The sequence below is a fragment of the Odocoileus virginianus genome, chromosome 5 (assembly GCF_023699985.2).
Source record: "Odocoileus virginianus isolate 20LAN1187 ecotype Illinois chromosome 5, Ovbor_1.2, whole genome shotgun sequence".
Taxonomy (NCBI): Eukaryota; Metazoa; Chordata; class Mammalia; order Artiodactyla; family Cervidae; genus Odocoileus; species Odocoileus virginianus.
Genome location: NC_069678.1, coordinates 14,630,521 through 14,654,703, shown reverse-complemented (window position 1 = coordinate 14,654,703; position 24,183 = coordinate 14,630,521). Strand labels below are relative to the sequence as shown.

The window sequence follows — 24,183 nt, the reverse complement described above, 5'->3', positions numbered from 1 at the left end:
CTATATATAGGTCTTTTGTTTCTTTAGGTAGATATATCCCTAAGTGTTTTATTCTTTTCATTGCAATGGTGAATGGAATTGTTTCCTTAATTTCTCTTTCTGTTTTCTCATTGTTAGTGTATAGGAATGCAAGGGATTTCTGTGTGTTAATTTTGTATCCTACAACTTTACTATATTCACTGATCAGCTCTAGTAATTTTCTGGTAGAGTCTTTAGTGTTTTCTATGTAGAGGATCATGTCACCTGAAAATAGTGAGAGTTTCACTCCTTCTTTTCCTATCTGGATTCCTTTTATTTATTTTTCTGCTCTGATTGCTGTGGCCAAAACTTCCAAAACTATGTTGAATAGTAGTGATGAGGGTGGACACCCTTGCCTTGTTCCTGACTTTACGGGAAATGCTTTCAATTTTTCACCATTGAGGATAATGTTTACTGAGGGTTTGTCATATACAGCTTTTATTATGTTGAGGTATGTTCCTTCTATTCCTACTTTCTGGAGTGTTTTTTATCATAAATGGATGTTGAATTTTGTCAAAGGCTGTCTCTGCATGTATTGAGATAATCATATGGTTTTTACCTTTCAATTTGTTAATGTGGTGTATTACATTGATTGATTTGCAGATATTAAAGAATCCTTGCATTCCTGTGATAAAGCCCACTTGGTCATGATGTATGATCTTTTTAATATGCTGTTGGATTCTGTTTGCTATAATTTTGTTAAGGATTTTTGCATCTATGTTCATCAGTGATATTGGCCTGTGGTTTTCTTTTTTTGTGGCATCTTTGTCTGCTACCAAAAGCAGACAAAATTAGGGTGATGGTGGCCTTATAGAATGAGTTTGGAAGTTTACCTTCCTCTGTAATTTTCTGGAAAAGTTTGAGTAAGATAAGTGTTAGCTCTTCTCTACATTTTTGGTAGAATTCAGCTGTGAAGCTGTCTGGTCCTGGGCTTTTGTTTGCTGGAAAAGTTCTCATTACAGTTTGGATTTCCTTGCTTGTGATGGGTCTGTTAAGATTTTCTATTTCTTCCTGGTTCAGTTTTGGAAAGTTATACTTTTCCAAGAATTTGTCCATTTCTTCCAAGTTGTCTGCTTTATTGACATATAGTTGCTGATAGTAGCCTCTTATGATCCTTTGCATTTCTGTGTTGTCCATAGTGATTTCTCCATTTTCACTTCTAATTTTGTTGATTTGATTCTTCTCCCTTTGTTTCTTGATGAGTGTGGCTAATGGTTTGTCAATTTTTTTTAATCTTCTCAAAGAATGAGCTTTTGGCTTTGTTGATTTTTGCTATGGTCTCTTTAGTTTCTTTTGCATTTATTTCTGCCCTAATTTTTAAAGATTTCTTTCCTTCTACTAAGGGGTTCTTCATTTCTTCCTTTCTAGTTGCTTTAGGTGTAGAGTTAGGTTATTTATTTGACTTTTTTCTTGTTTCTTGAGGTAAGCCTGTATTGCTATGAACCTTCCCCTTAGCACTGCTTTTACAGTGTTCCATAGGTCTTGGGTTGTTTTGTTTTCATTTTCATTCATTTCTATGTATATTTTGATTTATGTTTTGATTTCTTCTGTGATTTGTTGGTTATTCAGAAGTGTGTTGTTTAGCCTCCATATGTTGGTATTTTTAATAGTCCCCCCCCCCCCCCCCCGTAATTGACATCTAGTCTTACTGCATTGTGGTCAGAAAAGATGCTTGGAATGATTTAAATTTTTTTTAATTTACCAAGGCTAGATTTATGGCCCCGGATGTGATCTGTCCTGGAGAAGGTTCCGTGTGCACTTGAGAAAAACGTGAAATTCATTGTTTTGGGGTGAAATGTCCTATAGATATCAATTAGGTCAAATTGGTCCATTGTGTAATTTAATGTTTGTGTTTCCTTGTTAATTTTCTGTTTAGTTGATCTATCCATAGTTGTGAGTAGGGTATTAAAGTCTCCCAATATTATTGTGTTATTTTTTTGAAATATAAATTTATTTATTTTAATTGGAGGCTAATTACTTTACAATATTGTAGTGGTTTTGCCATATATTGACATGAATCCACTAAGGGTGTACATGTGTTCCCCATCCTGAACCCCCCCTCCCAGCTCCCTCACCATCCCATCCCTCTGGGTCATCCCAGTGCACCAGCCCTGAGCACCCTGTCTCCTGCATTGAACCTGGACTGGCGATTTGTTTCACATATGATAATATACATGTTTCAATGCCATTCTCCCAAATCATCCCACCCTATATTGTGTTACTGTTAATTTCCCCTTTCATACTTGTTAGCTTTTGCCTTACATATTGTGGTGCTCCTATGTTGGGTGCATATATTTTTATAATTGTTGTATCTTCTTCTTGGATTGATCCTTTGATCATTATGTAGTGTCCTTCTTTGTCTCTTTTCACAGCCTTTATTTTAAAGTCTATTTTACCTGATATGAGTATTGCTACTCCTGCTTTTCTTTGGTCTCCATTTGCATGAAATATATTTTTCTAGCCCTTCACTTCCAGTCTGTATGTGTCCCTTGTTTTGAGGTGGGTCTCTTGTAGACAGCATATATAGGGGTCTTGTTTTTGTGTCCATTCAGCCAGTCTTTGTCTTTTGGTTGGGGCATTCAACCCATTTACATTTAAGGTAATTATTGATAAGTATGATCCCGTTGCCATTTTGGGTTTGAGTTTATACATCCTTTCTGTGTTTCCTGTCTAGAGAAGATCCTTTAGCATTTGTTGAGGAGCTGGTTTGTGGTGTTGAATTCTTTCAGGTTTTGCTTGTCTGTAAAACTTTTGAATTCTCCTTCATATTTGAATGAAATCCTTGCTGGGTACAGTAATCTGGGTTGTAGGCTTTTCTCTTTCATCACTTTAAGTATGTCCTGCCCTCCCCTTGTTGCCTGAAGAGTTTCTATTGAAAGATCAGCAGTTATCCTTATGGGAATCCCCTTGTGTATTATTTGTTGTTTTTCCCTTGCTGCTTTTAATATTTATTCTTTGTGTTTGACCTTTGTTAATTTGATTAATATGTGTCTTGGGGTGTTTCACCTTGGGTTTATCCTATTTGGGACTCTCTGGGTTTCTTGGATTTGGGTGACTATTTCCTTCCCCATTTTAGGGAAGTTTTCAACTATTATCTCCTTGAGTATTTTTCATGGCCTTTCTTTTTTGTCTTCTTCTTCTGGGACTCCTATGATTCGAATGTTGGGGCATTTTACATTGTCCCAGAGGTCCCTGAGGCTGTCCTCATTTCTTTTGATTCTTTTTTTCTTTTTTCCTCTCTACTTCATTTATTTCTACCATTGTATCTTCTACCTCACTTATCCTCTCTTCTGCCTCCCTTATTCTACTGTCGGTTCCCTTCAGAGTGTTTTTAATCTCATTTATTGCATTATTCATTATTGACAGACTCTTTTTCATTTTTTTTAGGTCCTTGTCAAACATTTCTTGCATCTTCTCAATCCTTGTCTCCAGGCTATTTTTCTGTAACTCCATTTTGTTTTCAAGATTTTGGATCATTTTTACTATCATTATTCTGAATTCTTTTTCAGGTAGGCTCCCTATCTCCTCCTCTTTTGTTTGGATTGGTGGGCATTTATCATGTTCCTTTACCTGCTGAATATTACTCTGCATTTTCATCTTGTTTAGATTGCTGTGTTTGGGGTGGCCTTTCTGTATTCTGGCAGTTTGTGGTTCTTCTTTATTGTGAAGGTTCCTCCCTGTGGGTGAGGTTGGATGGGTGGCTTGTCAAGGTTTCCTGGATAGGGAAGTTTGTGTTGGTGTTATGGTGGGTGGAGCTGGATTTCTTCTCTCTGGAGTGCAATGAAGTGTCCAGTAGTGAGTTTTGAGATGTCTGTGGGTTTGGTGTGACTTTAGGCAGTACTCTGTTCCCTAAGTGTTTTCCACAGCCCAGAACACACACACAGAGATTCACAGAGTTGGGTAGAGAAGAGAAGGGGGAGGGAGGAGATAGAGTTGACCTGGGGGAGAAAAAGGAGAGTCAAAAGGGGGAGAGAGTAATCAAGCCACTAATCACACTCCTAAGTAAAAATGAGTACTGAGGATTGGATTCTTAAATGTACAAAATTAATAACAAATACCAAAAAAGCAAAGATTAAAAATCTAGAGTAGAGGTTAGACTCAAAAATACAATATTAAAAAAAAAAAAATCACAAAAAGTATAAGAAATATATATGAAGTTTGCTTTAAAAATAAGGTATTTTTTTTGCAAGGTAATAGTAGTTATAAAAATTAAAATTAAAGGAGTAATAGAGGACTTTAAAAAAAGAAAAACAAATTTAAAAAATGATAAAAGTAAAAATATATCTAGGAATTTCTCTGGAACTGTTGTGGGCAGTGGGTGGTCAGTTCAGTTTCAGATAGTTCCTTGTTCCAACTTATATTTCTCAACATCTATAGGCCTCTTCCAATGTAGTAGGTGTTAACCACAGGGATTTTAATCTGTTTCACCTGTCACTTCCAAAGCGGTTCCCTCTGTTTATTTGGCTTCTTCTGTTTGCAGGTCTCTTCAGTGTCTAATTTCTGCCCTGACATAAGGGGGCGAAGGTGGTCATTTATTTAGGCACACTTGTTCAGTCGTGCTGTGAGGAGGGAGGATCACTGCAAACAAATATCACTGGCCTGTGTACGGAATGCTCGCAGTGTCTTGGCCACACTGGGTTTGCTCCTGCTCATGGCGTGTGTGCTTTCCCAGTCTACACTGTTCAGGCTCCAGGTTGCTCTGCAGGGAGCAGGCCCTGGATTGTGTGCACTTCCCAGGTCTAAGCCGCTCAGGTTCAGGTTCTTGGGTACTCCACAAAGGCGCTGACTCTGTTGGGCCAGGGTTTTGTGCCCTTCCCAGGTCCAACCAGCTCAGGTGACCAGGTGCTTGGCGAGCGCAGTCTCCCCAGGCGGCAAGTGCATCTTATCACCTCCCCAGTTCTAGCCGCTCAGTTTCCTGGGTATGCAGCGGGAGTGCCATCTCAGGTGTGATGTGTTTCTCCTCTGGGGAGCTGATCTCTGGTTGCAACCCTCCTGGCAGATGTCAACCGTCCAGAATCCCAGGAAGTCTTCATTAGAAATTGGAAGTCTGGTCACAGTTTGGTAGAGGATGCCATCTCTGGGGCCAAGTTTGCCCCTTTCTGGCTCTGGTTGGCACCTGTCTGCCCCCTGTCTCCAGCGGGAGATGGGCCTGTCTGCATCCTGCTAGCTCTCCTCTGGTATTCGCCCAGTCCTGTGATCTGTGAGTGGGCCGGCAGTGCCTTAGGTAAGTGCTTTTCTCTCTCTCTCTGCCACCCCCCCCCCCCCGAGCTATCCCACAGTTTAGGTTGCTGGCCCCCTCAGATTGCCCTCAGGGGATTCAGGCCAGGTCCTTACCTTAAGCAATGAAACCTGCTCCTCCCTGTTCAGCCACCGCTTGCTGGTGGCAGATGCGAGCATCTAGGGTACTTTTCTGCTGGGAGTTGCCGTTAGGCACATAAACTGTGGGTTTTATTTATTTATTTATTTTTCCTCCCAGTTATGTTGCCCTCTGAGATTCCAAAACTCCCCACAGACCCGCTGGTGAGAGGGTTTCCTGGTGTTTGAAAACTTCTCCTCTTTTAAGACTCCTTTCCTGGGATGGATCTCCATCCCTAACACTTTTGTTCCTCTTTTTATCTTTTATATTTTTTCCTACCTCCTTTCAAAAACAATGGGCTGTTTTTCTGGATGCCTGATGTCCTTTGCCAGTGTTCAGAAGTTGTTTTGTGGAATTTGTTCAGCATTCAAATGTTCTTTCGATGAATTTGTGGGGAAGAAAATAATCTCCCTGTCCTATTTCTCCACCATCTTAGAACCGACCCCTTTATAAATTGTTGTTGTTCAGTTGCTCAATCATGTCTGACTCTTTACAACTCTATGGACTGCAGCACACAAGGCTTCCCTGATCTTCATCTCCCAGAATCTGTTCAAACTCATATCCATTGAGTCACTGATGCCATCCAACCATCTTATCCTCTGTCATCCCCTTCTCTTCTTGCCTTCAATCTTTCTCAGCATCAGGGTCTTTCCAATGAGTCAGCTCTTCATATCAGGTGGTAGAATTATTGGAGCTTCAGCTACAGCATCAGTCCTTGCAGTGAATACTCAGGGTTGATTCCCTTTAGGATTGACTGGTTTGATCTCTTTGCCCTCCAAGGGACTCTCAAGAGTCTTTTCCAGTATTATAGTTTGAAGGCATCAATTCCTCAGTGCTCAGCCTTTTTATTGTCCAGCTCTTACATTCATACATGATTACTGGACACTTGATAACCATTCACGTGAAGTTGCTTCAGTCATTCTGACTCTGTGCAACCCCATGGACTATAGCCCACCAGGTTCCTATTTCCGTGGGATTCTCTAGGCAAGAATAGTGGAGTGGGTTGCCATACCCTTTTCCTGACCCAGGAATTGAATCCAAGTCTATTACATCTCCTGATTTGGCAGACAGTTTCTTTACCACTAGCATCACCAGGGAAACCAGAGATTTGACTATATGGACTTTTGTAGGCAAAGTGATTTATTAGCTATCTTATATATAGGTTGACCCTACAAACCACTGGTCTTCCCAGGTGGCTCAGTAGTAAAGAATTCACCTGTAATGCAGGAGATGCTGGTTCAATCCCTGGGTCAGGAAGATTCCCCTGGAGGAGGGCATGGCAACCCACTTCAGTATTCTTGCCTGAAAAATCCCATGGACAGAGAATCCTGGAAGGCTAGAGACCATAGAATCACAAAGAGCTGGACACAACTGAAGAGACTGAGCATGCATGCACAAATCATCATGTGCAACGACTGTCACACGTTACCTGCAACCTGGGTGACAGCCCACTCATCCCTGCCTTACTGACACTTGTATGTGTAGGGTGACTAATGTAGAGGCTGCTGCAAGGCAAAAGGATGTGCTCATTAGATATGGTTGAGAAGACACACTTACTAAATATGACAAACATGCCATTTGAATTTCAGCAGGACCACTGCCTGATGAGACGACCATCAAAGTCAGAATCTGCTTTTACTTTGAGCTACCTGAGTTCTTAAAGAAGGCGCTGATGTATTAGTATGTACTGTCTTCAAAATTTGGAAATAGAACCAAACTATAAACAGAAGTGTATTTAATTTCTTTGGCCTCCAGAGCAGAGGAAACAGAGTGGCTCTCAGAAGACTCTTGTTCCTTCTATTTCTGTACACGTGTGCTTCCGATCATGTGACTTCTGATTCTGACTTCCTCAAACTTCTGACAAGCCACAGCCTCTTGAATCTAAGGCCAATTCTTGTTTTGATGAGAGAGTACCTTCAGTTACATGTCCTCTCCCCAACCCGGTCCTCATGCTGCTGAGGCTCCTGCTGTTGATCTGTGGTGAGTAGGACAACTCAGAGAAGGGTATGGGATTCTATCCTCTAGTACCCTGTCTTCTGAAGCTTTGGGGCTTCTCAGGACTGAGTTTCTTCCCAGTGATGGTCAGGTGTGCTCAGATCTTTACTCCCCAATGAGGGCTCAGAGCTGGGCAGAAAATCATAGATACCGGAGAGCCAGATTTTGGAAGAAAACTGCCATTTTATTTTTTATCTCATAGCAAGTGTTCACTTTCTGTCTTTCTTTCCTCTACTGATTCTGACTTATTCTTGGTGGTTCTGATAGCCACAAAGATAATTCATACAACAAATTGGCCTCTTAGTCCCTTTCCCTTCTTATCATCAAAATGATTTTCCTATTTTCTTCCTTGTGTTGTTAGTCACACAGTTGTCTCTGACTCTTTGCAATCCCATGGACTGTAGCCTGCTAGGGTCCTCTGTCCATGGAATTCTTTCTCCGGGCAAGAATACTGGAGTGGATAATTATGCCCTTCTCCAGGGGAGCTTCCTGATCCAGGGATCACCTGGGTCTCCCACATTGCAGGAAGATTCTTTACTATCTGAGCCACCACGGAGGACCCCATTCTTCCTCGCCTTCCCCTATTCCTACCATCCAACCCCAGAACTTGTGATTACCAACAACTGTCCCACTTCCAAAGTCTTTGATTTCAGCATCCACCTTCCCATCCAGTTACAGCATATTTCCAGCTCACTTTCTCTAATGCTCCATATTCAACATGCCTTCCACTCCCCAGTCTTACTTTTCCATTGTCAACTACTACACTCTGTGTCCTCACTTCTCAGAGTTCATCACAATACTCTCTTGGATACATCATCACCTCTCTTCCCCATAGTGCTCTTCTGACTGACATTCTTTTCTGCATGCTTTACACCTGTGCCTGAGCAACTGAATGTGACCCTAAACAAAAGGCACAATCCTGCTGCCTTTCTTTCTTTCTAAATGTACTACACCAATCTCAGGTGGCTATCAGAGGTGCCACACAATCCTCCTATTCTTTCAGAGTCAATGCTTTTCCATTCTTGATGACCACTTCCTCATACTCCCTTCTTTCTCCTCAAACTTTTCTCTTGTTACTCTTAATTTAGAACACTGAGAAAAATAAAAGCAATCAAAAAAAATTCTTCATCTTTCCACTGCTGTATCTATCAACCTGTCCACCTCTGTATTTACATACTGTGCCTTTTCTCCCACTATTATGGATATATTTTCCCTCATCCTACTGAAGGCAGGACTCTCCACTTGTGCATTGGGCCCAGACTCCCTGGCCCCACCATCAAAATGTTTCTCCATCCTGGGCTCTTCCTATAAATATATAAGTATGCTATAATATCTTCTATTTTAAAATCATAGAAATGTAACCTTCATTTGCGTCACCATTCAGTTTATCCCTTTATAGTTTTCAGTGAGTTGCTATCTTTACCTGATCTCCTCCCATCCTTTCTTTTTAAAATTCATTGTCAATTTTCTTTGTAGTAAGATTAACTTTTTGATGCACTTTGATTTTTGACAAAGATTTGGAGTCATGTGACTACCACCACAATCAAAATACAGAAAATTTCAATCACCTAAAAAATTCCCTCAAGTCCTCAATCCCTTTAGAGTCAATGCTTCCTCACCCTTGGATATTGTTAAACAGTTTTATGTCCTTGTAGTTCTTCCTTATCCTTTCTTGATCCCACTTCAATCAATCTTTGCCTCTACCACTCCACTAAAACTGCTCTGATTAATATCATCAACCACCTCTATGTTGCTTCACCCAGGATTCAATTTTTATTTCTCATTTTGTTCAACATCTCAGACCATAATTGACCATTACAACTCCTGGAAATACTTTCCCATTTGGCTTCTTAATATTATATTCTGTTGGTTTTCTTTCTAACTTATTACCAGATGCTTTACTGATCTCAAAATGTTTGACTTTCCCAAGATAGGCATGTAGACTTTTCTCTATCCATACTAATTTCCCAAGTTATATACTTTAGTCATTTTATGTGCCATTTTAAACACCTTTAAATCAAGTTACTTATCCAACTTTGATCTCACTTTTGAACACTTTGCATATATTCAACTGCTATCCAACTGTCTAATATATATTTTAATCCCAACATGTCCAAACAGATCCTTTGACTTACATGAACCACCACCACCACCATGGAATTTAACCTATTTCTCCCTACCATTCCTCCATCTTTGTAAATATCACCAACATTCTTCCTAGTATACTCCTAGATACACTTAATTCCTCTCTTTCCTCTATACTTTATATTTGATCCACAAGGAATTCCTATTGATTCTACCTCCAAACTTATACTGAAATTTGTCTCAATCACAGTACCAGTATGGCCTAACCTGAGCCATCTTCCAGATTAATCTTCCAGATTAAACTCCCACTGATTTTCTCCCTGCTTTTCTTGCAAGTCTGTAGTTCTTTCCACAGTGGAAGAGTGATTTTACAAATGGATATCAAGTCAGAACTGTCCATGGTCCCCAATTACACCATGAATGAAATCCAAAGCTATGACCAAGTCCACCAAGCCTTCTGTGACAGGCCCCCTTACTTCTCACACAAAAATATCAACCACTCTCCCCCTCAACTAGACAGTTCCAGGTGCACCTGCCTTTTCATTCTGCCTTGGACAAGCCCATTTTCTCTCGAGCTCTCTGTGTTTACTGTTTCTCTGCCAGGAATGTTTTTTTTTTTTTCCTCAAATATTCAGAAGCCCTGCTCTCTAATTCCATTCATGTTTCTACTCAGTTGACATCTATCTAAATAGTCAAGACCATCCCAAGATACTATGAAACTTATTTTTCTGTTTTATTTTTCATATAGCACTGACCATTCTCTGAGATCATGTTGCATATTTATTTATTTTTTTTATTGAAGGATAAATGCTTTATAGAATTTTGTTGTTTTCAGTCAAACTTCAACATTAATCAGCCCATATTTATTTTTTAGCTGAATCTCTTCCACTATAATATAAATTTCTTAATGGAAAAGATTGTCATTCAAGGTCACTCCTGCAACCTAAGTGCAATGTACAAGGCCTGACATACAGTAAGCACTCAAAATTATTTGTTGTATGGATGAGTAAATAAAATGTAATTTTTATGCTAGCCCTCATTGATTCTCTTCTTGTACCTGAGGAGCTAATTATTCAAATAAACATTTATTCTAAAACTGTAGGCATCTCAGACTAAATTGGGCTAGAATAGATAATAATAGTGAGATAAAATTTACTGAATGCTAGATGAATTCCAGACATTCTTCTAAGTGTTTTGTGGATATCAACTCATTTAATCTTCACAGAACTTTGTGAGGTAGGTTTGTTATTATCTGTGTTTTACAGGAAACTAAAGCACAGAGGGGTAAAGTGTTTTTCCCAGAGTCACACAGCTCATAAGAGGAAGAGCCAGGATTCAAATCAACATCATCTTGTTACAAAGCGTACATCTCCCCCAGAATTTTCCATTTTTAACCATATGCTTTAATATTATGGTAAATTCTTGAGGGATAAGAGAATCTTTGGAGAAACCTGAATTCTTTCCCTGGACCTAAGCCTCCTCTGCTCTGAAGTTGTCAAATAAAGGGGCATCATGTCTTGCGTATGACCTAGTGCACTCTCCTTGCTGATGAGTCAGCAAGTCTTTAGAGCTGGGTCATCAAACTTCTGAGAGATGAGGTGAGGATAATGTGCTTGAGGAAGGAAGTCACTAAGTAGTTACAGAACAAAGACACCATCTCATAATCACAGGTGAGAGAAACTATTGGAAATTTTGATCACAAAACAGAAGTGAGTATCATTTTGTAGGCAGGTGGTTGAAGTGGAATATGGGGAAAGGAACAGAGAGAAAGGAGGAAGGAAGCAGGGCAGGGAAGGGGTAGAAAAATAAAGTGGTAGGGACAGAAAAAGAGAAGGACAGAGAGAAAAAGGAGAGAGGAAGGGCACAAGGAAAGGAAGGTGAGTTGTTGGGCAAATCCTCGGGGGAGTTAAACTTTAGATATGTTTGGGATTTGCCACCCCATACTGACGGATCTCTGCTGAATTCTCTCCCAGCTCCACTCTGCGAATCAATTGGTGAGTGTCACTTCCTTTTCTTCTTCATGATCTGTGGGTATCTTGTTACTTGAGCTAGTGCATGAAGTCTGTGGTTGGTTGTTTGGTATCCAGTATATAGATGACAGCATCTCCCTTGGGCCCAGATTGCCTGTGTTCACACCAGTCTCTGCATGTGACGTGTACATACTCAGCTGATAGAGCGGGTCTTGCTCTGATCTTTAGACAGTCTTTTTTACTGGGACATCTCAGTTTAGGGAGGGTGATGCTGTTTGCACAAGGAAGTCAGGAAGTGCTGAAGACTGATGTTGGAAGAATCTCTGCTCTCTGCTCAAAGAGCTCCAAAGCCCCTGTGTACTCCCCAGTTGGGTGCACCACTAGAGGACTGAAGAAAATGCCAAAGTCATACCTCCGCAGAGAAAAACATTATAGCCAGTGCTCGAGACAAACACAAATTGTAGACTGCTGCCTTCTTCCTATTTCCAGCCCTCCTCTGCAGCTGTAACTGTTATCTCAGTGTGATTTCTCTCTCAGCCTCTGGTTTATGCAAGCTTACTTTGTTACTTTGCTCCCAATTCAGTCTTATTTTCACCAGGTAAGGAGGGAAGGAAATTTCCCCCCAGAAGAAATCTTCCACTAAAGTATGAAACTGAAGTTCCAATACTTTGACCACCTGATATGAACAGCTGACTCATTGAAAGAGACCCTGATGCTGGGAAAGACTGATGGCAGAAGGAGAAGGGGGTGACAGAGGATGAGATGGTTGGATGGCATCACTGATTCAATGGACATGAACTTGGGCAAACTACAGGACATGGTGAGGGACAGGGAAGTCTGGCATGCTGCAGTCCATGGGATACAAAGAGTTGGACTTGAGTTGGTGACTGAACGACAACAACAACAACAACAACAACAACAATATATCGAAGACTGCTCTCTTGTGCAGGTATAAAAGAGGTTATCCTGCTACTCCAACACAGGCTTCATGTGCAAATAGGAAGCACAGGAATTCCTATGACCAGAAATACTCAGTTACTCACCTGATGTTTGTCCAAGGCTAACTCACACCTTGTGTTGATGCCATGATGCCTGGCTCAACTTTTACTCCACAAGTGTGTGTGACTCATTGTAGCCTCAGTAGAAATTTAAAGCTACATCCAGGATGAAGAAACAAAGCTTTGGCCACCAGGAATTTTACAGGTAGTCTCTGTGACTGAGAATTTTCTGAAACAAGCTCTGAACTGCAAGACTGACCTTTGGACGTGTGCAAACTGCCCTGTCCCGTGTCCTACTCCATCTTCACCCCAGACCCATTCAGAAGAGTGGGTTACAGTTGCCTTTTTAAAATTCCCTTTCCTGCCCTGCTCCCAAGGCTGTGTTGCTCCTCAGTCCTCTGGGGATTACAATTTTCCAAGGAGAGAAAATGACTAAATGCACAGGGTATTCCATGCTGCAGCACAGGCAAACATTTGGGTACCATGAAAGTGAAAGTTGCTCAGTCGTGACTGACTCTTTGTGACCCCATGGACTAGATAGTCCCTGGAATTCTCCAGGCCAGAATACTGGAAAGGGTAGCCTATCCCTTCTCCAGCGGATTTTCCTGACCCAGGAATTGAACTGGGGTCTCCCGCATTGCAGGCGAATTCTTTACCAACTGAGCTATCATAGTACCATGGTTGAATTGAATTGTTAAAAGTCCAAGGGTAAAGCATTCTGATAGGAAGGCTTGGAGATTATAGATGCTGGACCAGGAATCACCCATTAGTGATCTAGAATACTTAGCGTTTTTACCTGATAAGGAGACAAAGAGGCTTTTCTTAAGAATATTCTTAAAACTTCTCAAAGAACAGAGTCTCTGAAGGTTGGATAAACAAATGCCTATGAGCAAATGCTATCAGGGCTTTTGACATTTTATGAACTGCTGCAACTGGGATAGATACGGACATAAGATGAAAGCAGAATACAACTTTACTCATCTTTAATTCATCCAGAAGAGTCCCTATGGCCAAAAAAGGATACATGGCTTCTGTAGGCATTTGTATAGAGGTCCCAGAGCAAGGGATCTGGGCCACATGATGTGTGGGTGAAGACTAGTTCTTGGCAAGTGCATGCTTGTTCTTTTCATTAGGAATAGCAATAAAAGGGGCAGGAAAGAATAGTAAAGAAATCAAGTTCATCTGAGTATTTCCCAAACTGACTGACCTTCCATGTGTCATATTCTACCTCTGAAAGAGATAATGTGGGTCTGAGACATCAGGGAAAGGGGAACAGAAGAAAATGACAAGTACGGCTTATCACAAGGATAAATGAAATATATTTTCCTAAAACTTCGAGCTTCGCCTTCTTCAGTGCCAACTCTAGTGACAGTCATCAGTATCCCTGCATCCCAAGAGTGTTTTCAGGTAATGGATAGAAACTTCAAAGAGTAAGAGCCAGGTCAAAGGGAAGGGTTTGCCTTGTGGAAGGAAGTGACACTTTGTAGGGGCAGGATGGGAACAGTTGTGTGTGAGCAGTTGAAAGCCCATGGGCCATGTCCAGGCGGGGTGGTAATGTGAGAAGTGATCTGTGTGTCAATGAGCTTGTTCTCTGAGTCTTGCTGAGAACACAAAGTGCTTCTGATCAGGATATCTGAGTTCCATTGCCCTAGAATATGTGTTTATTTCTTCCCTCTAGAACTGTTACTGATAGTCAGCCCCTCTCCGCCCATAGAGGGGAAAACAATGACCCTGACTTGTAAGACCCAGCCCCCTCCACAGAAGTTGGATGCCAAGCTCCAGTTCCGCTTCTACAGAGATGGTCGGTCCCTAGGGCTGAACTGGAATAGCCTCCCAGAATTCCGGATTCCTGCCGTGCGGAAGGCAGACTCAGGGTCCTACTGGTGTGAAGCAAAGATAACATCTATCAAAGTCAAATTGAGCCGAAGAGTCCAGATAGCAGTTCACAGTGAGTGCCAGTGGGGACCTCTGCTGGGGTGGGCCAAGATGTGCAGAGACATGAGTCTGGTCTTACCTGACTATTGTGTTCTGCTCCTGCATGCATGGGTGCTGTTTGAGGCATGTACCTAAACTTCTGTTTATCAGAGTCATTTAAAAAAAAAAAATTTAGTTGATAATTTTTTAAACTTTTGGCTACATCCCACAGCATGCGGTACCTTAGCTCCCCAACAAAGGATTGAACTCAAGCCCTCTGCCCTGAAAGGCAGAGTCTTAACTGCTGGACCCCCAGGGACCTCTCTTTAGCTTTTTAAAATAACAGTTTTATTGATATGTAATTCACATAGTGCAAAATCCACCCATTTGAAGTGCACAATTAGTTTTTAGGACATTCACAGTTAGACAGCCTTCACCATGATCAGCTTTAGACCATTTCCATCATCCCCAAAACCAATCCCTTATTCATTATCAGTCAGTCTCCATTTCCTCCTCCTCTCTCCCTAGCTCTATGCAGCCACCCATGTACTTTCTATCTCCATGGATTTTCCTATTCTGAACACATCATATAAATGGAATCATGTAACATGTTGTCCTTTGTCACTGGCTACTTTCACTTAGGCAATATTTTCAAGATTCCTTGATATTTAGATGTATCAATATTTCATTCCCTTTTACAGCTGAGTAACATTTCATCATATGAATATACTACATTTTATTTATCAGTTTATCAGTTGATGGACATTTGGGCTATTTCCACTTTTGACTGTTATGGATAATCTGCTGTGAACACTCATGCACAAATTTTTGTATAGGTATATGATTTCAATTCTCTTAGGTATAGAACTAGGAGTTGAAGTGCTGGGTAACTGAACTGCCAGACTGACTTCCAAAGTGGCTGAATCATTCACTCCACCAGAACTATATGAGAATCTTAATTTTTCCACATCATAAGTGGTATTTTAATAGATGACACCATAAATGTCAAAGTGAGGCATGTGAAGTTATGGTATCTCTTAATTTACTGGCAATAAACTCAAATAGCTTTCAACTTTTAAGACTTGATTGATTCAACCTAAAAGAATAACATTTAAAATAGATGTTTAGAAAACATCTTAATATTTATTTTATCAGAGTTCTTAAGCAGTCTTCCCTTATTCCTGCTATTCCTGTTTAAGCAGACAAAAGAATGTTTAGAAAGACCTTACTGTATTTCATCATTGTGCTGGAGGGTGTGGAGGAGAAAGGTGCATAAAATGTGGTTCCTGACTGTGAGAAGCTGACACTTGGCTGGCATCTGAAACAACTAGGGTGGTCATGTTGTACAGGTTGACTATTGATAAAAACTGTAGAGAGGGGATAAACCTGACTGAGGTGGTAAGAGGAGGCTTTGAGAAAAGGGGGAAGGGCTTATGGAAGAAAAGTTGAGATCTGATTTTGAAAGATAAAAAGGAATTGAAGGTGTTTTGTGATCCTGAACCACGTTATCCCATATCAGGGTTGACATTTCTGACATCCTCTCCCATTCTCAAACAAAGAGGTATCCATACTACTGTAAGTTAATACCTCCCGAAAGCTGAGCTTTCCCAAACTTGCTCAAAACTCAACACTGTGGACCTGGATCTCTACAAAAGCCACTGGATAGTTCATATGCCACAGACCTTGTCCTAGTGCTTCACACATGTTTAATTAAACACTCACAACTGTAGGAGGTAGCTACCATTATCTTCTCCATTTTAAAGATGGAAAATTGAGTCTCAGAGAACTTAAATAATTTGAACAAGCAAGCACACACAAGAAGAGTTGGAACCAACATTCCAACCCAGGCAGTTTGCTTTGTAACCTAGACTTGTAACCACTATACTACTGTGCCTTGAAAAATGGGAGTTTGAGAGATCAGGGTTCTGGTAATCACACTGTTCTAGACAGGGAGAAGACACTGCATCCTCCATAGGAATATTATGGTGTCTTTCTTACCCTGCCATCATCAACCCAACTAGTGCCAATTAGGAATCAGCAGGATTCCTCACCTGTCCCTCATCCCACCTTTACATAAACTTTTGACTTGACCAGAGGCCTTTGCTTTCAGGACTGTCACAAGAACCCTGTCCCTGAAACCTTCCCTACTCAGGGCCTTCCTGTGTCATCTTGTATTCATGTAGGAGTCCCTGTCGGTAACGTGAGCTTGGAGATACAACCTCCAGGTGGACACCTGATGGAGGGAGAGAAGCTGGTTCTTGTGTGTTTGGTCACTGGGGGCACAGGAGATATTATCTTCTACTGGTTCAGAGGTGCCCGGGGTTTAAGCCTGAAAACAAAGACCCAGCGTTCACTGATAGCAACATGTGAGATTCCTGCAGTGAGAGAGAGTGATTCTGACCAGTATTACTGTGCAGCTGACAATGGCTATGGACCCAGCCTCAGTGAGCTAGTGAGCATCACTGTCAGAAGTAAGTTCCACTGCCCTTCAGCTCAGGCAGCATGTTCCTCGGGGGCACCCTGAGAAAGTTCACTGGGGTTGAGCCTCTGTGGGCAGGGATTGGGAGTATGCCATCATCAGAGACCCCCTGTGACAGTCTACTATCTCTCGCAGTTCCAGTGTCTCGCCCTGTCCTCACCCTCAGGGCTCCTGGGGCTCAGCTGGTGGTGGGGCACATGGTGGAACTTCACTGTGAAGCCCAGAGAGGCTCTCCGCCGATCCTCTACCAGTTTTATCATGAAAATGTCACCCTTGGGAACAGCTCAGCCTCCTTTGGAGGAGGAGTGTCCTTCAACCTCTCTCTGACTGCAGAAGATTCTGGAAACTACTACTGCGAGGCCAACAATGGCCAGGTGGCCCAGCGCAGTGAGGTGGTACCACTCAACATCAAAGGTATAGCTTGAGTTGTGGAGCTGTCTTGGTTAATGTTTCTTTTCAGCATATTGGAAGAGTTTTGCAGACCCCATAGTTTTGCTGGTGGGTATGCTACCAAAGATGAGGCTTTGCAGGTAGTCCTGTCCTGGGGGATGTATCCAAGGGGCTGTGAGGACATCAAGGCTTGTTCCTCTCTTCTCCTTCTCTCATCAATGTGATAAGCTGCAAGTCTGGAGGTGTATAAATAAACCCCACTTGCCCCAGGAAGAGCAGGAATGGCCTCAATCCATGCTCAAAATATCTGCTCCCCAAACCCAAGCCCTTCTTGGCAGCTCATTTACAGGTCTCTTCCTTCAGTTCATATGGAAGACAGAAATGAAGTTCTTACTTCAGGAATCATTGAGTTGCTGCTTGGTATCCTTGCTCCCACCACTTTGGCCATATTATTTTGCTGCTGGCTCAAGAGAAAAATAGGTTAGTATTTATAGAGATTGGTATTTTGTTACTGTGACCTTTGTTTTCACTGAAATAAGGCTAGATTTGTGACATCTATACTATTAAGGATGAATATATTCCATTAGCTACCTTGCCTACAGATTTGCTCACAGGCCCTCCCCTCAACTTTCCAGCACACAGGTCAGTATCTATTAAAGTAGTGAAAGTTTTTAGTAAAACCCTTCATTCCCACATGTTATCAATTGAGGTTAAGCTGATACCTTGAACTTCAGTGGTTTAATGTTTATACAAAAAATGTAGCTATTTAAAATAACTAATCAGCCACTGGAAGAGAAATAAAATGAACAGTTCCAGTTATACTGACTATCTCCCAGTTAAAGTCAATGCACTAATTCTTATTTGCTTTAGAATACTGTCACATGATTTTTTCTCCCTGAAATGCTCAACCATGCATTCACACAGTCTGTTCATTGTTGTCTTTGTCACTTTTCAGTTTAAATGTCATTTTCTCTAAGAGGCTTCACCTGGCCACACAGCCTACAATTCTCTTCTAGGTGGTTCGGCTGGTAAAGAATCTGCCTGCAATGCAGGAGACCTGGATTTGATCCCTGGGTTGGGAAGATCCTCTGGGGGAGGGCAAGGCAACCCACTGCAGTATTCTTGCCTGGGGAACCCCCATAGACAGAGGAGCCTGATGGGCCACAGTCGACGAGGTCACAAAGAGTCGTACATGACTGAGTGACTAAGCAAATCATAGCACACGTTCTTAATCAGAGCACTAATAGCTTCACATTTCATTTCAATTGATAATTACATATTTATTTGCATTTAATCTCAGGTTTCCTGTTCTCCATAGAGCAAGTTGGAGATGGGGCAAGAGAGGATGTGAGATTCACTCTTAAATTCCAAGATTTTCAGGCATATTTGGAGACCTCACCCCAACTGTAATGTGTCTGTGGCAGTGCATTTTGTCATGATAAGATTAGGTTGAAAAGTGAGTGTTAGTTGCTCAGTTGTGTCCAGCTCTTTGCAACCTCATGGACTGTAGCCCACCAGACTCCCTTGTCCATGGAATTCTCCAGGCAAGAATACTGGAGTGGGTAATCATTCCCTTCTTCAGGAGATCTTCCCAACCCAGGGACTGAACTTGGGTCTCTTGCATTGCAGGCAGATTCTTTACTATCTGAGCCACCAGGGGAGCACTTTCAGGATTAGATTGTATGGTTGCAAAGCCAAAACCAAAAAATGTTATAGGTGGGGTACAGAGGCTTGGGCCCAAGTCCAGTGTTGATATTAACTGCCTATGGGCAACTCAATGGACTATTCTGGACCTAAAGCTCTTCAACTGCAGTATGAAGGATCTGCCCAAATAATTGCCAAGATGTACTCTGGGCACAAAAGAGCACCTTGCAATGGGCATGCTAGATCAAGACACATTCCCTGCACAAGGACTGTATGAAAACACTGAGAGAGTTGCTCCACTGATATGTTTGTTCATTTGTTTGACTTGCAGGCAGATGTACAGCCAAGGATGCAGTCAGGTGAGACCTCTGCTCTGTGTGTGCTGATAATATAGATAAATCTATTAAAATATTCTTGAATTGTTCTCTCTTGTCAGCTTTTCTCCATGTTTTATCATACCTAAAACTGCCACTCCAGAGTTCTTCCACTGGTAACTTCATTTGCTATTCCTTTTCTTTTATGTATTAACTAATTAATTTAAATCCTTTCATCATTTGTCCTAACATCTCCTTCACTAAATCTGCTGAATAAGAAAGCTCTACTATATCGATCAGTTTCATACATTTATTTGATCAATTAACCAATATCTGAGAGTATGTAAATTATTTTATTAAGTTCCAGAAATCATGAACACATGGAAAGATTTTGAGAGCTTTGAAGTATTTTAGAGTAGTTTAGATATACACACATTTCCAGAATACAGGCCAGAGAATAATCAACATACTGAAAAATTGTTGATGACATTTCTTAGAAGATTAAAGGAGGAAGATATTTTTAAAAATTTATTTTTGATTTTATTTTGTTGACATAGAGTTGATTTAATTGTGTTACTTTCAGGTGTATAGAACAATTATTCAGCTATCTTAATATATTCTTTTTCAGATTCTTTCCACTTATATACTATTACAAAACTCTGAGTATATTTCCCTGTGCTATATAGTAGGCCCTTGTTGATTTAGAGGAGGAAAAGATTTTTAAAATACTTTCATTAGGAAATATCAGTATTTAGTTGATACATTTTTATAGCATGTTATTATTTTTGCCAGTAAAAACTAGATTTTTTTTTTTGCAAATCAGGATAGCTGAAATTACTGATTTCATCTATTTGTAATTCCAATTACAAATCAGATGTACTGAAATTTTTCAGTAATACATGTATATGCAAGACCATTATCTTTTCCTTCCTCAAGCTGCTTGTTCTATGTAGCAACTGGTTTCCATCTGGAGTAAATAAATATTTTTTCATTCAATATTTACTGAGAACCTATGATGCAAATAGCACTATCCTGGGTGTGGGCGATACCATAGAGAGCTGTCAGATAAGGACCTTACACTCCTGGAATATGTACTCCATGGATGCTCAGCAATGCCCTGCTCACTGCAAGCATAGAGTGATGGCTTGTACCAGACAGCTATGCTGATTGCTGATTTCCACATAAGTTAGCATTCTCTCAGGAAATTTCCTCCTTCAGGCTCCTCTCCTTCACTGTTTTACTCATGGTCCCAGATAGTTATGTCTGGAACATCTGGGATTCTGTCCCAAAGAGATAACGTATGTTTCTGTGTTTGCAGGAGCATTCCCAACCCTGTACCCCAAGAATCCAACTATCTCAACTCACAAGCCCCAGAGCAACTACACCCTGACTATGAAAATGGTGAGGCTTCCCAAATGACCTGGGCTGAAGTAGGCAGAGGGGGCTGGTGATGTCTCTGAACCGAACCTGACTCTGCTATGTCCCCACCACCTCTACAAGTCAGTGACTCATCTGCCCTCATGGCTGTGATAGGTAGTAGGTACAGAGTGAATTAAATGTTTAGAAGAAGGGACTGTGTCATATAACAATGCTTCCTTCTTCTCTTTCAGTGAATATTGTAAGTGGGGATGAGGTTTATTCTTTGGTGTACTGTGTGCAACAGGAACAGCCATCAGCAGCAGGTGAGACAAGAGAGTGTGAATTTGTCCCTGATTTTGTCTTTCCTGGAGCCAGGAGGATAATCAGTGACTGCGTATGGCAACATGGTAGCTGGCACTGCTGCTTCTACCCTTGGAGTTGAATATGAGTATTGCTATGCCTATCTGAAGATTGGCCTGTGGTCTGGAAGCTGCCTTGAGTAGGTCCCAGTGAGGATGCCAACTTGTGTATCTCATTCCCTGTCTGATGGCAGCCTTGGAGATGGTACCAACTCTGTGTTCCCTATAGCACCCCAAAACGGCTGCCTAGCTGTGGCTGCAGCCCCATCCCGTGCTTGATGCACACAGAAATACTGAGAGGTATTGATGCCAGGGGGGCTTCCCTAGTGCTCAGTGGTAAAGAATCCACCTGCCAATGCAGGAGCTGCAGGTTCAATCCCTGGGTCAGGAGGATCCCCTGGATGAGGAAATGGCAATCCACTCCGGTGTTTTTGCCTGGGAAATCCCATGCACAGAGGAGCCTTGTGGGCTGCAGTCCATAAGGTTGCCAAAGAATCAGACACAACTTAGCAATTAAACAGCAACAACAAATGCTAGGAGGGACCATCTGGCCCTCACACCTGCATGTGCCAGTTTTCCTAGACTATTTGTGATAGGCAGAAAAGTAAGACAGAAAATATCAATGGATGCAAGTTACAGGAAATAGGAGAGGAAGAAGCCTTTATTAACATTAATTTAAGGAATGACTCTAAAGGGAATCTCACATCTATTTGTCTTCACAGAATCACCCCCGGGGATACATCCTGGGGATAAGGTGAGTTAGAATCCTTGTTCTTTCTTCCTTGCTCTTTCACTCCCTTTCTGGGGACTGGGTTTCAAACTTCTACAACTATGGGCACTTAGGAAAAACAAAAGTTTCATCATCTATCTCCTATTTTTATCTCCCCACACAATGGGGATAAAAACATCCAATTACAACAGTAAAATGTCTTTATATAAGATAATTTTAGAGGCTCACAATGCATATTTTTAGCAATGAATGTATGAAGGTTTGTAGCTTAACTGTAGTGCATGCTTAGTCTAAAAGTTCTATTGATCTGAAAATATTTCTTCTGAAATACTGTTGAACCATGCATACATCACTTTGTGCTGTAAGGCTAGCCAAACAACATGTCAAAAACTAAATTGATATTGAATAAAATGAAACTAAGAGTGATTTTTGTCATTGAAAATTTGGTAATTTCTAAACCTTGATCAATTCAAGACTTCACTAATAGCACAAAATTACTTTCAGAAAATTGCAGAAACTCCAAGTCTGCATGTGTGCAAATAGAGGAGGTGCTTTGTAATTTTGTCTAGTGTGGTGTGGCAGCCAACTGTCTCAGAACAGAATTCAAGTCCTTGATAAACTCTAGTGACAGGCTAAATTTAGTTTATGAATAAGAAATTCTGATACCCTTAAAAAATTTTAGCCCATGGAATGGCCTAATAAAGGCCCATAAAAATGAAAGAAGGCTTTGCATATGTAATTCAGTTTACAGCTCATCAGGAGCATGTGTGTAGCCCAACAATGGGACCAAGCCCTTTGAAAATGCCTAGGGCCACAGTCTTCCAGAAAGCTCTGTGTTCTGTCTTGAGTGATGCACCATGGTAGGATGCATCCAGGCTGATCAGAAAGAGAACCCGTGGAAAATATTTTCTACTTGTTTTCCTTGCTCAAGTTCTATCCATGTTCTATCCTGCTCAAGTTCTACCTCTGCTCCTAGGACCCCTCAGCCATATATTCCAGGCTGAAGAAGGCAGATCTTACAGATATGGACTATGACGATGTTATGTAGAGTTACAGAAGATTCTGCTCTTGGAAAACCATCCATGACTCCAAACCTCAGAACTATTATGTCCTTCAGAGATCCTGGGAGAATTAACATTCCAGTACACCTCATCCAGGTGCTTTCCTCCATAAAATTATTTCTGCATCTACTGTGAAGTGCAGTTTGCTCAAGCTTTGACAAGATCATTTAGAAGAACCAACCTGAACTCAGAAGTGGGAAAAACTTTGTTATTAGAACTTGATTCCTATTAGTTTTTTCAGGTACAGATCAAACTCTGCTCTAAATTCTCTCTGTAAGTGGAAGCAGGATGGGAGTATAAGAACTTGAGATCTTGGGGGTGATGAGACAGTGAAGCTTAGAGTGCATGAACCCAAGGTTAGTGATTTTGTGGAACTGCTCCATACAGAGAGCTGCATCAATATATATATATACTTTTTTTTTTTGCAAGTGCTTTCTCTGGGCAAACAGTACAGAGCTCTAGCCATGTTTCTTAGATTGATCATCCTGTTCCTCCATAAAATATGTGACTCAGTGAATTTGGGGGTCACTATTACCAAACTAGAATTAAATCAAAGTTACATAAAATTCTGTTGTGATTGCATTCAGTTTTAATGACATATTTTATACGCACAAGCCAATCTAGATGCCGCCATGTTTATAATGAGATATAGTCTTTGTTAAGTTTGTAAGTTTCACTGCATCCACAGTTCTATATTTGTAGTTCTATATTTCTAGAAGTTTTAGGAATATGTTTTCTTCCTTAATTCACACCTTTTTTTGAAATGTGATAATATGGTATGAAGTCCATATTTTAATTTTAAAACAATCATAAGCTAACACACAAATTAAAACATTTGAAAAGTATATAATGTAAAAGTTAAAGTCTTCCCTATAAGTTAACACCACAAGTGGTACCCATTGTTAAAAGCTTAGCATTGTTAAAATCCTAACTCTGCAGATATTTTTCTATTTTTTTTGTAGTAACACTTCTACATATATGTGAATATATTTAGAAGTATATATATTTAATAAAGTATCATGAAATATTTTAGAGTCTGTACTATTTTAAAAGGCTGTGTAGTATCCTGTGATATGATAAATTATAATATATATTTTCTTTTTTATTTTAGTAAAGTATAAATAACATAAAATTCACAACTTTAATCATTTTTGAGCTACCAGTCTTTTCTTTATTTTCCACTTGTCAAATTCTTTATTTTTTTCTCATTTGTGTTTCTTCTATTTTTCTTTTTTTTATTGTGATAACATTGGTTTGTAATATTGTATACATTTTATATGTGTATTTGTAATTTTACTTTTATTTACATTACAGTGTGCTGACCATCAGGAGTTTAGTTTCAGTCCATTACCATATAATTAGTTCCCTTACCCACTTTGCTATCCTCACCCCCCTTCCCCTTGGGAAACTGCTAATTTGTTCTTTGTATCTATGTGATGGTTTTTGTCTTGTTTTGTGAATAGTGTAAGACAGGAGTCCAGTTTCATTATTTTGAATATGAATATCCAGCT

The 24,183-nt window shown here is 40.6% G+C and overlaps 1 protein-coding gene across 7 annotated transcripts; it reads left to right on the top strand.

Moving 5' to 3' along the window:
* The first annotated feature begins 7,220 nt into the window (after window positions 1–7,220).
* On the top strand, window positions 7,221–23,699 carry FCRL1 (Fc receptor like 1). Of its 7 annotated transcripts, none has more exons than XM_070467573.1 (11): window positions 7,221–7,354; window positions 11,428–11,448; window positions 14,101–14,370; window positions 16,520–16,807; window positions 16,951–17,229; window positions 17,569–17,685; window positions 19,181–19,208; window positions 20,482–20,564; window positions 20,774–20,845; window positions 21,604–21,635; window positions 22,588–23,699. In XM_070467573.1, exons 1-11 carry the CDS (start codon window positions 7,324–7,326, stop codon window positions 22,657–22,659), a joined length of 1,293 nt encoding a protein of 430 aa, XP_070323674.1. In that variant the 5' UTR covers window positions 7,221–7,323; the 3' UTR covers window positions 22,660–23,699. The 7 variants fall into 7 exon arrangements, with proteins under 7 accessions (XP_070323674.1, XP_070323676.1, XP_070323677.1 ...); XM_070467576.1 differs by lacking the exon at window positions 11,428–11,448 and adding an exon at window positions 12,023–13,829 and having other exon boundaries at window positions 7,255–7,354; window positions 14,184–14,370; XM_070467578.1 differs by lacking the exon at window positions 7,221–7,354 and adding an exon at window positions 13,660–13,829 and having other exon boundaries at window positions 11,431–11,448; window positions 14,184–14,370.
* Window positions 23,700–24,183: the final 484 nt, after the last annotated feature.